The sequence below is a fragment of the Alligator sinensis genome, unplaced genomic scaffold (assembly GCF_000455745.1).
Source record: "Alligator sinensis unplaced genomic scaffold, ASM45574v1 scaffold889_1, whole genome shotgun sequence".
Lineage (NCBI taxonomy): Eukaryota > Metazoa > Chordata > Crocodylia > Alligatoridae > Alligator > Alligator sinensis.
The window spans coordinates 252,810-265,954 of NW_005842361.1; the positions used below are offsets into that span (position 1 = coordinate 252,810).

At 39.4% G+C, this 13,145-nt stretch overlaps 1 protein-coding gene across 1 annotated transcript in view; it reads left to right on the top strand.

Moving 5' to 3' along the window:
* LAMA2 (laminin subunit alpha 2) overlaps positions 1-13,145 on the top strand; it is a 559,328-nt gene that overhangs the window by 189,772 nt on the left and 356,411 nt on the right. The window contains exons 6-10 of the mRNA XM_006029173.3: positions 919-1,098; positions 2,227-2,316; positions 5,492-5,609; positions 8,187-8,365; positions 10,413-10,512. Coding sequence (XP_006029235.2) covers positions 919-1,098; positions 2,227-2,316; positions 5,492-5,609; positions 8,187-8,365; positions 10,413-10,512 — 667 coding nt within the window. The remainder of the gene's footprint in view (positions 1-918; positions 1,099-2,226; positions 2,317-5,491; positions 5,610-8,186; positions 8,366-10,412; positions 10,513-13,145) is intronic.

Consider the following 13,145-nt stretch of genomic DNA (forward strand, 5'->3'; position numbering starts at 1 on the left):
AGCTATTGACTTCTCAACCATTTTCTTTTTAGGCTAGAGATTTTTGTGGTTTGATGTTACTTGATCCCAGGCTCAGGGAAAAATTAAGGTGTTAGCCTGTTCTAAGGTAGGAAAGTGGGCTTTATTAATTAATAACTCCCTCACTATTTCCTTAAGGCCAGTTGGTATTCTTCCTAATGATACCGTATCTTCATCAGGGTTTCATTTCCTCTTTAGTTTCCCCCAGCCATTTTTAATTTAATTCTGTGGGTCAGACAGGATAATATTAGAATATGAAGCTGAGGTGCATATGATAGTCATAAAAAATAATATAGATAGCTTCTTCATTCTCCATTCCAGCCCTGCATATTCAGCATGGAATCTGAAAATCAAGTTGCTCCCTTCCTATTCTTTAGTCGGTACCATCTATCCCCATCAGGATGTAATATTCAGGATTCCAGGATGAGGTGTTTTGGTTTTCCAAAAGGTGCTCAGTAATGGTATTTAGCTATATATGAGGGTTGGTTTTTTTTTCCTGGCAGGACTTTCAAGAACACTTCCCACTACTAATTTCTTTCCCTTCATTTTGTTGAATGGTTTCAGTTTGCTTAGTGATTCAAGCATGCAGATTCCATGGCAGATCAGCCTAGAATAGAAGAATGTATCTGCATAAGGCATGGGCATTATCATTAAGCATTTGTATGTTGTTTGGCTGGAATCAACCAATGAGCTTTAATTGTAAACCACTCTGGATTTAGAACAAGTGGAAGCTTACCCACCCGGAAATATTGTATTGGCTTTCTCAAAATGAATATATTTGAAATAGAATACATTCCTTTGTCCTCTTGCTTGTATTGTCCTGATATCAGTGACACTTGCTGGCAGCTTCACAGGCAATAAAAGTTTTACTTGATCATTTTAATAATTCTCTCTTTTTAGATTCACACATCACTGATCAATGGACGGCCTAGCGCTGATGATCCTTCCCCAGTACTGCTGGAATTCACTTCAGCGCGTTTTATTCGTTTGAGGTTTCAGAGGATACGAACACTGAATGCTGATTTAATGATGTTCGCTTACAAAGATCCCACTGAAATAGACCCCATAGTTACGAGGAGGGTAAGTTCTGGCCAAATCACAGAACTGCATGCATAGGAATTATGTTGGTTTTAGCAATACTATACCTGCCTTTCATCACCATAGGGAACCTTGAAAGAATATGAGTAGCTGTTGTTTAGCTGCCAAACTCTTGGTGACAGATAAATAGCTCCCCCTTCTTCTGTGTTTTGTTTCCCTTTCAGGAGCAGAAGAGAGTTTGTTTACATTTTTTGTTTAACAGTGTTATTAATGTGAGAAGCCACTGCCTGTGCTGCTTTGAATATAAAATTTGGAGATTATGATATTCAGTAGGATGTTGCTGATCGATAATTCCTTGTGACCCTTCTGGCACCTCTTCATTTAAATTTCCTTGAACACATTATTGCACTAAACCAACTATCCTTCTGATTTGTTATTTATTATTGTTATTGTTGTTATTACCCGATCAGTTTAAAAGGAAAGAGAGGATGCAGAACTGTGTATACATTTCTGCACAGTAGTTACTATGTATTTTCATTTAGCTTTCCATAATTTAGTACCTACCATTTCAGGACTTCATCTGGCATCCTACTGTTGCTTGTAGGAAACATGATAATGACATGAGCTCCAACTCAGGAATGGGTAATCCTGACTGTTTGGGGAGAAAAAAATGGATATGAATGAATTTCTGCAAGGTGAAAATGGACATCAAGAGCCCCCTAAGTCAAAGCCTGATAGCCTTTCTCCATTATTAGCCACTCCTTTCACTGTGTGTTCCGAGTTTTCTTTCTTCAGGGGAGTAAAATCCATTACATTTGACCTGCTCATTTTATCTTATGCATCTGTCAGCCTTTATTTGGTTTATATGTGAGAATTGTTTAAGAATTGGTAAGCCATATTCTCTGCTGTGAAAACTGATGCAGCCCACAGACTTGCATTGAGCTACACCACTTCATACCAGCAGAAAATATGATCCCATTTCTGTGTTACTTGGGCCTGAATCTGTTGATCATGAAACAGTTACCTACTATACCATCTTCTGTATTTGCAGTAGATCAAAAAAGGAATAAAATAAGAGCTGACAGTTCTATTACAAGGAAAGAAGTTTGAACTCAAGTCACCTGCAGCTTGCCATGCACAAGGCAATTCCTCTTCTGTTTTGTCTTACAGTATTATTATTCCATAAAAGATATATCAGTTGGAGGCATGTGTATCTGCTCTGGCCATGCAAGGGCTTGTCCGTTGGATCCAGAAACAAATGTATGTATATTTCTGAGTGTCTCATTTATGATGCAGACCATAAACTTATTAAGTTTCCCATATACAGAATTCTGTGATTTGGTATATGCTATTCATTTAGTATAATCAAAACCTGTGCCAGAGTACAACAATTTTGGCAATCAGAATGAAGAACTTTGTAAGTCAGTATTTCTTTTCTTCCATGATATTAATCAAGATTTTTCTTAAGTATATTTTTACTAATTTAATGGATGCCTGTACATCACTAGTGTAATGAGGGGTGGGTGAGCAGGACATTGATTTTGAGAAGACACTAGAAGGGCAGCTGCTAGGTTGCCTGTGCTGCAGCTGCAGCCTGTATGCATGGAGGTAGGTCTCTCATGCTTGGCATCCTTCCTCCCCACAGTTTCTGGTGCTCAGCACACACGTGCCCTTCCCTCCCCCCTGGCCCAGGGGGCTAACACACTTAGTTATGCCTATGCTGTAAATAAATGATAGTCCTACTATTGACCATATTAGTTTATTGTTCAGTTAACATTTCCTGATTGCTCTTGAAAATCATGAGCTGGTTCATTTTTTTTTTTTCTTCTATATGTTTATCCTTTTAAGATCAACTCTATCCGGAAATTAAAAAAAAATCAGAATCAAACAAAAAGCCTAGCTTAAGTTTGCTCCTCCACCTCCCAATTCCAGGCACATGTGTGTACACATAGTCTAGGACCAGACATTCAAAAAGCCCAAGGTGGAATTGATTTAAGTTATGTGGTTTTTCTGTAAGTGTTGTAATTTAGATCAGTAGCGAACCGAACATACATTCGCCCTTTGGTGCAGGGTACAAATCTTAGACTGGATTCTGTCATTTTTGAACCAGTCTGTGTGCACCAAATATCTGTCCTGTTACAGGTATAAACTGGTTTCCAATCACTTATACAGGTAAAAGTAATGTCTGTACCTGGCCTTAAACACTAACTCTGAAATAACTACCTAGCTCTATAATGCTGTTACTAAGTAGATTGTAATATTTCTACCCTGAGTTTTCCCTTATAGAGAAGATAGGAAAACTAAAATATTTATTTAGGATATTGAGCCATTCTGTAGGATTAATAGAAAATAACCATTTTATATTATTCTTTTAAACAAAAAAAGGAAATGTTTACAGAAACCCATTAAAATTGTGTAAAATCTTACTTATTTAATCCTTATAAGCTTTTTGAATAATGATCTTTATAGCAAATGCTGAACGATTCCTGCAGTTACTCTCATTGAACAGCTGTCACACTACGATCTTAGCCTCAGTATTATTTGTTTGCATTGAACCTGCCTTGGAGGAATAATGCTCATATTACAGACCCAGAATAGGTTCTCTGGAGAAACTGTTTGCATGTTCTGCCTGTGCAACACAGGGAGGGGTTGCAGTATTGTGAAGTATCTGGTTTTACCTCTGAGTAAATTTATGTTGCCTAAATTGTTTTAAAATTATTATAAGTACAACAAAGTAAATGAAGTGCACACAGAATCTGATCTAGGTAGACTGTTTATATTAATTTGCATAAATGCTTTACTGGAAAAGGACACTTGAATATTTCAGATGTATGAAGAGAACTAGATTTTAAATATAATGCATGAAGATATCTAGATAATATAAAAAGATACATGTCCTGAATGAATTGGTTTTCTTATATTAATGAGATGTATTTGTCTCAAAGCTCTTTTCTTGGTCCTCTACTCTATGCTTTAACCAAACATGATGCTGTCACAGATCTAGTTTAATTTCCCTTTTTGAAATTCATCCGATTGCTGCATTGGGTCCTGATTCACTGTCCTTAGTGTGCTTAAGCAAAGTCAGAGACTGTCCCTGGTTTAAGACCTGTAGACTTTATATTAGTCTGAAGTTATTCTAGTTAAACTTCTTAGAGTGGGGACCTGTGGTTTGACTGAGTAGCCCTAGAAATATTACCAACTCCCTAGGATTCCCTTGTAATTTACTTACCGTCTCCCGGAAAACCAGTCATGGGCATGCTAGACTACTAACTTTTAAAGACCTCTCTTCAAAAGTATATGACACACACACACACACACACACACACACACACACACACACACACACACACACACACACACACACACGTAATATAACCTACATACATTTGCATGCCTCACTTCTCTCTGTCTGGAACATCCTTGGTTTGTTATCCAGAGTCCCTTCCGTGCAACTTATATTTTATTTCCAATACTATGGAGTGTCTCCAGCTCAGCTTGCTGTCACTGGACTTGATTTATCCCACAGCTAAACTGAAGTCTCCACATTATGAAAGTATGGCTTTCTCTGCTTTTCTCTGCCCAAAGGCTACCAGTGTGGCTCTGTGGGGCTGTTTGTATATCAATACCTTGGCTTCTTTGCTCTTTTCAGTCCTGTTTCTGTTCCCCAAATGAAATAGGTAAGAGGTTCAACTTTTCCTAGATACAGCTAACTTCCTTAGTATACCAATTATTCAGTTGAAGCAGAGCTTCTAAGTTTAAATAATTTTTTTTAGTGTGGTTGGTATATGTTAGAGCGGGGCTAAATCTGGCCTGCAGAGCCACGAAATTCAGCTTGCGGGGATTCCTGGAAAAACTGGCAGCTGAGGAGCAGTTGAAGCTCCACACAGGGGGGTCCAGTCTTGCCCATGCCACTGCCAAGCAGTAAAATTGGGACCAGACCCACCCCCGGTGCATCCGGATTGGGCTGGGCTGCTCCCTGCTACCCTTGCATCTGGATAGGAGCCACTCCATCCCACCTATCCCATCTGGATCATGGCTAGGCTGCTCCTCAGCTCCCCCATGTGTCTGGATTGGGGCCACTCTGCCCCATCCCCTGTGTGTCTGGATCATGGCTTCTTCACCCGAACCCCCAACCCCCACATGTCTAGATTGGGGTTGGGCTGCATACTTCCTGCAGCTGAATGGGCCCCCCCTGTGCTGGCCCCACGTGCAGGAGTGAGCCCACCTGGCACTGCCCATCTAGCCCACAGGGCAAAAAGGTTGGGTACCACTGTGCTAGGTGACAACCTAAGCTGGATACACAGAGACATTACAGAAAATGGAAATTTTCATAGTAACTGTTTCCTAATATTAACTAGAATTTATAAATTATATAAAGAAGCTCCAGATCATCACATGGTGTTAATAACTTTTCCTTATTTTCTATATCAATTAGGAATCCATTTGTGAATGTGAGCACAACACATGTGGAAAGACCTGTGACCAGTGCTGTCCCGGTTTCAATCAAAAACCTTGGCATGCTGGGACTTTCCTGGCCAAACATGAGTGTGAACGTAAGTTAAAAAGCAACAAGAGAAAAGAGAGAGCGAGAGAGAGAGCTTAACCTGTGATTCACTGTGAACATTCAATCTAACTATATCTTTAGAATCCATTTTGTTTGTAAAGCACACGTTGCTCTTGGGAACTACTCTATTTTTTTTTTTTTTTAATCTCACAATAGTTACAGCTGCCAGAAGAAAAGAAAAGGAAGAAAAAGAAAAAAAAAATTAACTGAGCAGTTTTTTGTGTAGGAACATGACATTTTGTTGGAATTGAAGTATTTTGTGAGAACATGTCAATTTTGATGAAGATTTTTGAGTGTAGGAAGTCAACAAATCATTTTGGCTTTCTCTTTTTGTTTTGATAATGTCAGAACCTTGTTTTGATAAAAGAAAATGCTTTTATTTTGATTCATTGCAGCTTTTATATGAAAGTATATGTTTTAGGATATTTGTCAAAGGTCCATCTGCCTGTCATTAGCCCAGTGGGCTAGCATAGTTAAGGCACACCAGATTCTGTAGCTAGTGGCACACAAGGGAGTGATGTGGAAACATCTCCAGGTGGAATAACCAGGTACCCATCTACATCCAAGTCAACTGGGGATAGCCTTTGCTATGAGTATAACTAAATCATGGCCTGAACTCATGCCTTCACATGCACAGTGAGACACCTACATTTGTCTGTACAGCACCCCCAATATATTTTTACACACATTTAATATTTTATAGAAATGTTTTCCCTTCATCAAAACCAAATATTTTTGCTTATCGAAACTGAACAATTCAATACATCAGAAAGCTTGTCCCATCCATACTGCTGGTCCAATGAAAGAGATCAAAAAATGCCTTGTCCCTCAATATTTCCTTGACATGGGCTGTTCAACTGGTGGCCCACAGGCCACATGCTGCCTGGGAGGGCTGAATGTGCAGCCTCTGAGCTCTTTCTCAGCTGCTGCTCCCCTCATCACTCCAGCTGCAGTAGCAGGTGGCATCTCTAGGCTCCCCCATCCCTCCTTTGGTGTCCACTTCTTGGGTGACTCTGGAGCTGTGCCGGGGGGGCGGGGAATGGGGTACCATGTGGAGGAAGGATTGTACCTGCATGGTGCAGCATTGGGTGGTGGGGATACATGCACAGGCATCTATTACAGAGCATTGGGGAATCGCACTGATATACCTATGTAGTGCAGTGATGAGCAGGGTAACTGCGTGGGCATGCAGAACATCCGCATGGCTTACAATTTGGACAACCCTATCCTGGACCATTGCAGCTACAACACTCCACTCCTACTTAAAATATTGAAGAATTTACTTTTCATGACAGATTCTCATATTATGACTTTTTTGTGCTCAGATTCAGAGTAAAAAGCATTTAAAATATCAGGATATCCAAACAGGTTGGAAATAGATTTTCTGATTAACCCTAATAAGAGTAATCATTACTGTAGCTTAACAGCTCACCTGCAAATATCACAAACCTTTTTAATTTCTGAACATGCTAAAATGGAATGTTACACTGTATATGTGCTTCCAAAACACACTATGAAAGAAGGGCAGCTACATTTATTCTAATAATTCATTTTTATCTGATTTCTGTAATGATTTGGGTGTAAGGTTGTACCTAAAATTGTAGATGGACACCTAGGATCTCATCTAAAGCACCCTGAGGTCAGCAAAATGATTCCCTGACATCCCAGTTAGCTTTGAATGGGGAATTCCTGCTTATTAGAATCTGGAAGTGATAATTATCAACATGTATGTATACAAATAAGGTGCCAAACTTCATTTACCAAATATTAAAGATGGGTTGCAGAAGTGTTGTCTGTATCCTGGTGAAGTTGTACTTACAGTTTGGGATCTTGGGCCAAGTCATTGCTAGGCATTTGATTCAGTTCTGCTGAGATCTTGCAGGCTTTTTCCTCCCGCCATTAGTTCATGAACAGAACTAATATTCTCTTTTGCTGCACTTTCAGGGTCCTACTGAAACCAAAAATGGGGGATGTGAGGGTGCATGCAGATGGGGGTGGGAAAGAGGGGAGTAGATTTAAATCTGAACTCTTATGAAAGATGAAGGATTTTTGCTTCAGACTTGCTGTTCTGCCAAGCTCCAGTATGTATTGTATGTAAATAGAGGGCTCTCATTAACCTTCCTATTTAGCTTTGGTGAAAATTAAAGAGACAATAACAGTTTTAAAATTTGAATAGCTTTTTGTAGAGCTTGTATTTTTGTACGCCTTATGGTACTTAATCTTTTCATGAACAATGTGTGCATTCAGAAAAATATGGGATTACTAGTTTAAAATTGACTGCATTGTTAAAAAAGCTTTTAGATTCCACCCCCACCCCCAAGATAAAACCCAGAAAAAATAACATACGGGAATCCAGGCACCATTTGTGAATGGACCATATTATTTTTAAGGGCTGAAGAAGCAGTAAGCTGAGGAGTAAGTGTGCTATTTGTTTCAATGTACATGGCACAGAAGTCAAAATAATGAAAGAATGAATGCTATTAATACTTCAGTAATTCTTCATGTCTATAGCCTGGATGTGATCTTTGCTAATATAGTTGTCTCTGTTTGTTTGTTTGTTTTCCAGCATGCAATTGTCATGGGAAGACAAAAGAATGTTACTATAATCAGACTATTGCAGACAGAAATCAGAGTTTGAATGTCTATGGAGAATACATTGGGGGTGGAGTATGCATTAATTGCGCAAGTCACACTGCAGGCATAAACTGCGAGACCTGCATTGATGGCTACTTCAGGCCAAAAGAGGTAAAATATGCTCTTCCGTTGCCTTTATATATTTCTTGTAGTTCAAGCCATCACTTGTGTGTAAAAAGTTAGGTTATTAAGTACAGAAGAAATGCTTTTGATTGCCATTTTATGAAGGTTAAGTTCTAATTCTGACAGCCTACTAGCCATCTTTCACAGTTGGAAATTTGTAAAGTAAATGTTCCTGGGAATATGAAAGCAAATTGGGTTGATACGAAAGAATGTATTTGAGGTCAGGGCCTGCAGCTAGAATTTCAGTTTGAGTTAAAGGAGGATGTGATCCTGTAAACACGGCTTTTGCATCAGTAGAGATTTTGAACGTGCACCCTCAGATAGCAGGGAAATATTGCTGTAATTGTTGCTGGGTGGTGGAGCTAAGGGAAAAGAGAATCTGTAATTTTTAAAAGCTGTTTAAATATAGCAGTGATATTTGTAAGCCTGATTGCTATGATCTCCAGGCCTTGATCATGATTTAAGTGCAGTCTGTCAAACAGATGTAGCCACTGATGTTCTTTAAGGTGTTCTGTCAATGCCGTCAACTTCAACCAAGGTTGGGAAATCTCTTCAGAAACTCTTCATTAGGTATTGCAGGTGATACTCCATCTTGACCTTAACTGAGGCCATGAGTAGCAGTAGTAGAGCATGTTTAAAAAAGAGTTTTGATCTGTCTTCAGCAATTGATTGACTAACCTTACAGCACAAGTCGAAGAGTTACTATGCTCACATAATCTTGAGCAGTTACTATGTTTGTATCCCAGGCTGTGAGCAACGAAAATGTGGGCAGATTTCTGACAATACAGGAGAACCATACTTTTTTTGAACGTATGACTTGTGAGTTGTCCAGATCACAAAGGAAGAGTTTAGCTATGCTGAGAATGGAATTCTTGTATATTGAGTCCTCTGATGTGGGCTTTTTTTAAACCCTTAACTGGTCAAACCCAATTGGCATTCAATGGTATATGTGCTCCTAAACCACTTAGACATTTGGAAATTTTACTCTTACTACTTTTGCCTTAACAGTAATGGAATAACAATATGAAGACATTCTCAAAGTTCAGTGTAGTTCAGGCACTTTTTCTTTTCGAAAAAGGTTTTGTCAGTGTAAAGCGTCCTGAACTATGGGTTAGGCATGAAAATGCACAGATGAGCATGTGTTGCAGCCATCCTGGATCTGGCTTGTAATGGGGATCAGGCACAGAATGGAAGTGTTAGTGAGCTTTTGCAGGAAAAGTAATAGCTCTTTGCTGCTTGACTGCTTCCTTGTGGCCAGTTCATCAAGCAACATCGAGTAGAAAGCAACTAAATGAAAGGAGCAGCTGCATGGGCTCCTTGGGTGGTTGGGGACTCACAGAGGGAAGCATGATTGCATTTACCAGCCATAAACTAGTCAACACTGATTTCCATGCTTTGTTCTTTAAATCCATTGCTGCTTACATGACTGATGGAATTCTGGGCGCCTATATTACTCTAACACTTAGTTTTTATCTCAGGCATAATATTAGAATATAGTTCAGGTCTTGAGTAATGTTTTGAAAGATGAAAGGAATTGTTCAGTTGTCTAATCTTCACTTTTCTTCTTTTATCTTGTTTTAATTATTGCATGTCACTGAACTTCAGTGTAAATGAATTGTTCTGTTTATAATTGGGACTTCTCATTTGTTATCATGGTGATACAGAATTTCAGTATTAAAAGCCAGGGGTTGTTTAAATACTGAACTGCGCTTTTATTCACTTTAATTTAAAGAGCGCTAATATATTTTTGTTGACAGCTTGCATTAAAAAATCATTAATGTACATGACGTTTGCGGCTCAAATATTTGAGCATCTTTCTGGTAAAAATTGAATAGCTAAGCTAAGGTTAATATCTAGACTGAATAGTGAATTAATAGGCTGATTTGAAGGGGCCATTTCAATTACTGTTAAATCACCTGAGCAGATTATGATTTTGTTTGTTTTTCTATATTTTTAAAAAACCATACTAGTTTTTAAATTTTAAAAGGTCAGATCATTTTTATTTTGAAACTCACTCATATTCTTTTTGGTGTAGGTATTACCAAGTGACCATAATCCATGTCAGCCATGTTCCTGTGATCCAAATGGTTCTTTACATGCTACTTGTATCAAGGATGAAAAACATGCAGAAGGAGGTGAGTTCCCTGCTAGCTTATAACAGTAAACATTAGTTCTAGCATTGTTAAAATGAAATTTGATTAATACCTTCTGTTTCTTCCAGAGAAATATTACCTCACGGGAGATTTGGGCAAAACCACTATGCATGTGGTGGTCACTTCTATACCCATATTGGCATAACACTTCTCCTTGAAAACTGAGATTTTTTCCATGCCATGTTTTCAGACCCACTTTCAGATTTACAGCCTACAGATGTTTTAGCTTTGCTGTGTCTGCTTCTCTCCCAGAGGCCTAAGGAAGGGTATTGTGATACCTGAATGTTTGCCAATGTCTAGTGCAGCTAGAGAGTTGACCCAATAAAAGATACCACCCTTAAGAATGTTTGCCTCTACAAACGCAAGGACATTTAGATAAATATCCCCTATCAAACACTGGAGTGGGGTTGAGGATTTTGAGGGCTTTTTTTTTTTTTGGGGGGGGGGGCATGTTTCAGAGCCTCTAGAAACTGGCTTATACTGGCATTCAAACAGGAGATCTGCAAAATCTCAGCCCACTGCATGTGTTCCTCATTGTGTGTGCTTGAAAGCAGATGCAGGCATGAAGCACACAGCATGCATTTGCATCCTTGTAAAGGATTTTCTAGCCCTATTGCCAAGAGCAAGGAGCTTTCTCCTTCAGCAACAGAGATTAAAAATAAAGCATAACTATAATCTTTTCCTTTCTTTTCTTCTTAACTCCTATTTGCATTTGAAAACTAGGAAAAGTCTGTTTGAGTGGTTCACATTATGTACCATCTCTGTTATTAATGCAGGATTACAGGGTCTTTACCTTAGCTGCTATATAAGAGCCTTCTTCAAATAGAAAATAAGCCACATTTTGCAATTTGAAAATGATAGACTACAGTACTGACTGTTGCTGTTGTTGACAAGTTTTTGAAAATATGGTGGGAAGGCAAGAGCAAAATTGCAAGGTTGGTTTATCAGGGATTTTTTAATTGGACTAATTGTACACCATTGACAAGAGATACTGTAGTGCTGCTGCTGCTGCTTCTTTTTTTTAAATAGATCAATGGAACATAAAAGGAGCACAACAGGGCTGTAAATACAGAGCCCAGAGGTGCAAAAGCTAGTATATCAGCCATGTACTGATTACATCAGTTCAATGAAGTGATTAAAGTTTCTAGGTAGAATGATAGAGCTTGATTAATATAATGGTGAAAGGAACAATATATCACACAGATTAATAAGAGAGAGTGGAACAGCAGAAAAGAACATACCTCCTGGGGCTAGAAAATGCAGTGCAAGACAATGTGATGTCTTTAGCAAACCCACAGATAAGAGTGCATAGGTTATAGAGGAGAGACTGTAGAAAACCAAAAAATACTTTCATGCTATTCCAAAGGACAGCATTTATTCAAATATCTCTTGCTGCTGATGTTCAGTCACTCTTATAAAGTAGTGAAGCTGTGGCTTTGAAAGAATGGAAGAATGGCTTAATTCAAAGAAATGTGTTGCCACACATGCATGCTAAATAGCACTACATAGAGTGTGTGTAGATGAAATGGGGGCCCTAAATTGAAGTGGTGGGTTTTAAAAAATACCTTGTCATGCACACACCCTGCTGACTTATCTGTCTGTCCAGTGGGGAGGGGAGGGTGAGCTGCTGGTGGACAAAGTGGTGCTGGGCTGTGGGGGGATGCTAGTGCTTCCCTCGGCAGCAACGGTGCCCCCCTCCCCCTCCTCAAGTGGCACCCAGCTTGGATGGTCCTGGGGGGCATCACAGCCACGGAGGGAAGCACTGGGCCCCTGTGCAGCTCAGGCAGGAGGGCAGGCTCAGGGGGGTTGGGGTGGGGAGGAGGGAGCGGGGATCAGTCTCCCTGCTTTTCTTGGGCAGAGCCTGCTTTCCCAAGGCTTCCTACAGAGTCTTGGAGCTACATGGAGCCTGGTGCTTCTCTCCATGGCTGTAGGGGCAGCAAACTAAAACTCCTCAGAGGAGTTTTAGTTTGCTGCACCCCAAATCATTTAAGGTGCATTATGCCACTGAATTTCCTACAGCGGCTGGAATTAACGTGCAATACATCACCAAGGCATGCAAACACCGACACCATTAAAGTGGTGCAAAAGCATTTAGCCCACTTTAAAGTGTCATATGCACACGCCTCTTGTTTTGTCTACACACAGCCATAGTCTTTGGATTATTCTTACTGTACAGGTTTACTTCTCTCACTTACAGTGCTGACTACAGCAGGGGTCATTCTGCAGTGTTTTGCACTGTGAGGAGCAGGAATATATAAGGTTTTAAACACTCTAACTAAGAGTAGAAATAAGAAAGTAAAAAGAAAAATAAATATTTAACTTTCTTTGTCTTAATAATGAGGTCAATGTGAGCTCTAATAGTGTTCAGTTCTGGCCTCTAGGCAGTTAATTAAGTTAGAATGTATTACAGATATTTCCTAAATCTACTTGTGTATCAGTAGTACCCAGTGGATATTTGGTAGATGTCTACTATAGCCTCTTTATCTGGCAAGTCAAGTAAGCTTCCGTGTTTTAACCTTTTCCTCACCCCCATCTTAATCCTTCTTTAGTGTCACTGTCCATCTAATCCAACATCTGTCAGTCTCTCTAACATTCTTAGCTGTTAGAGAACAGGA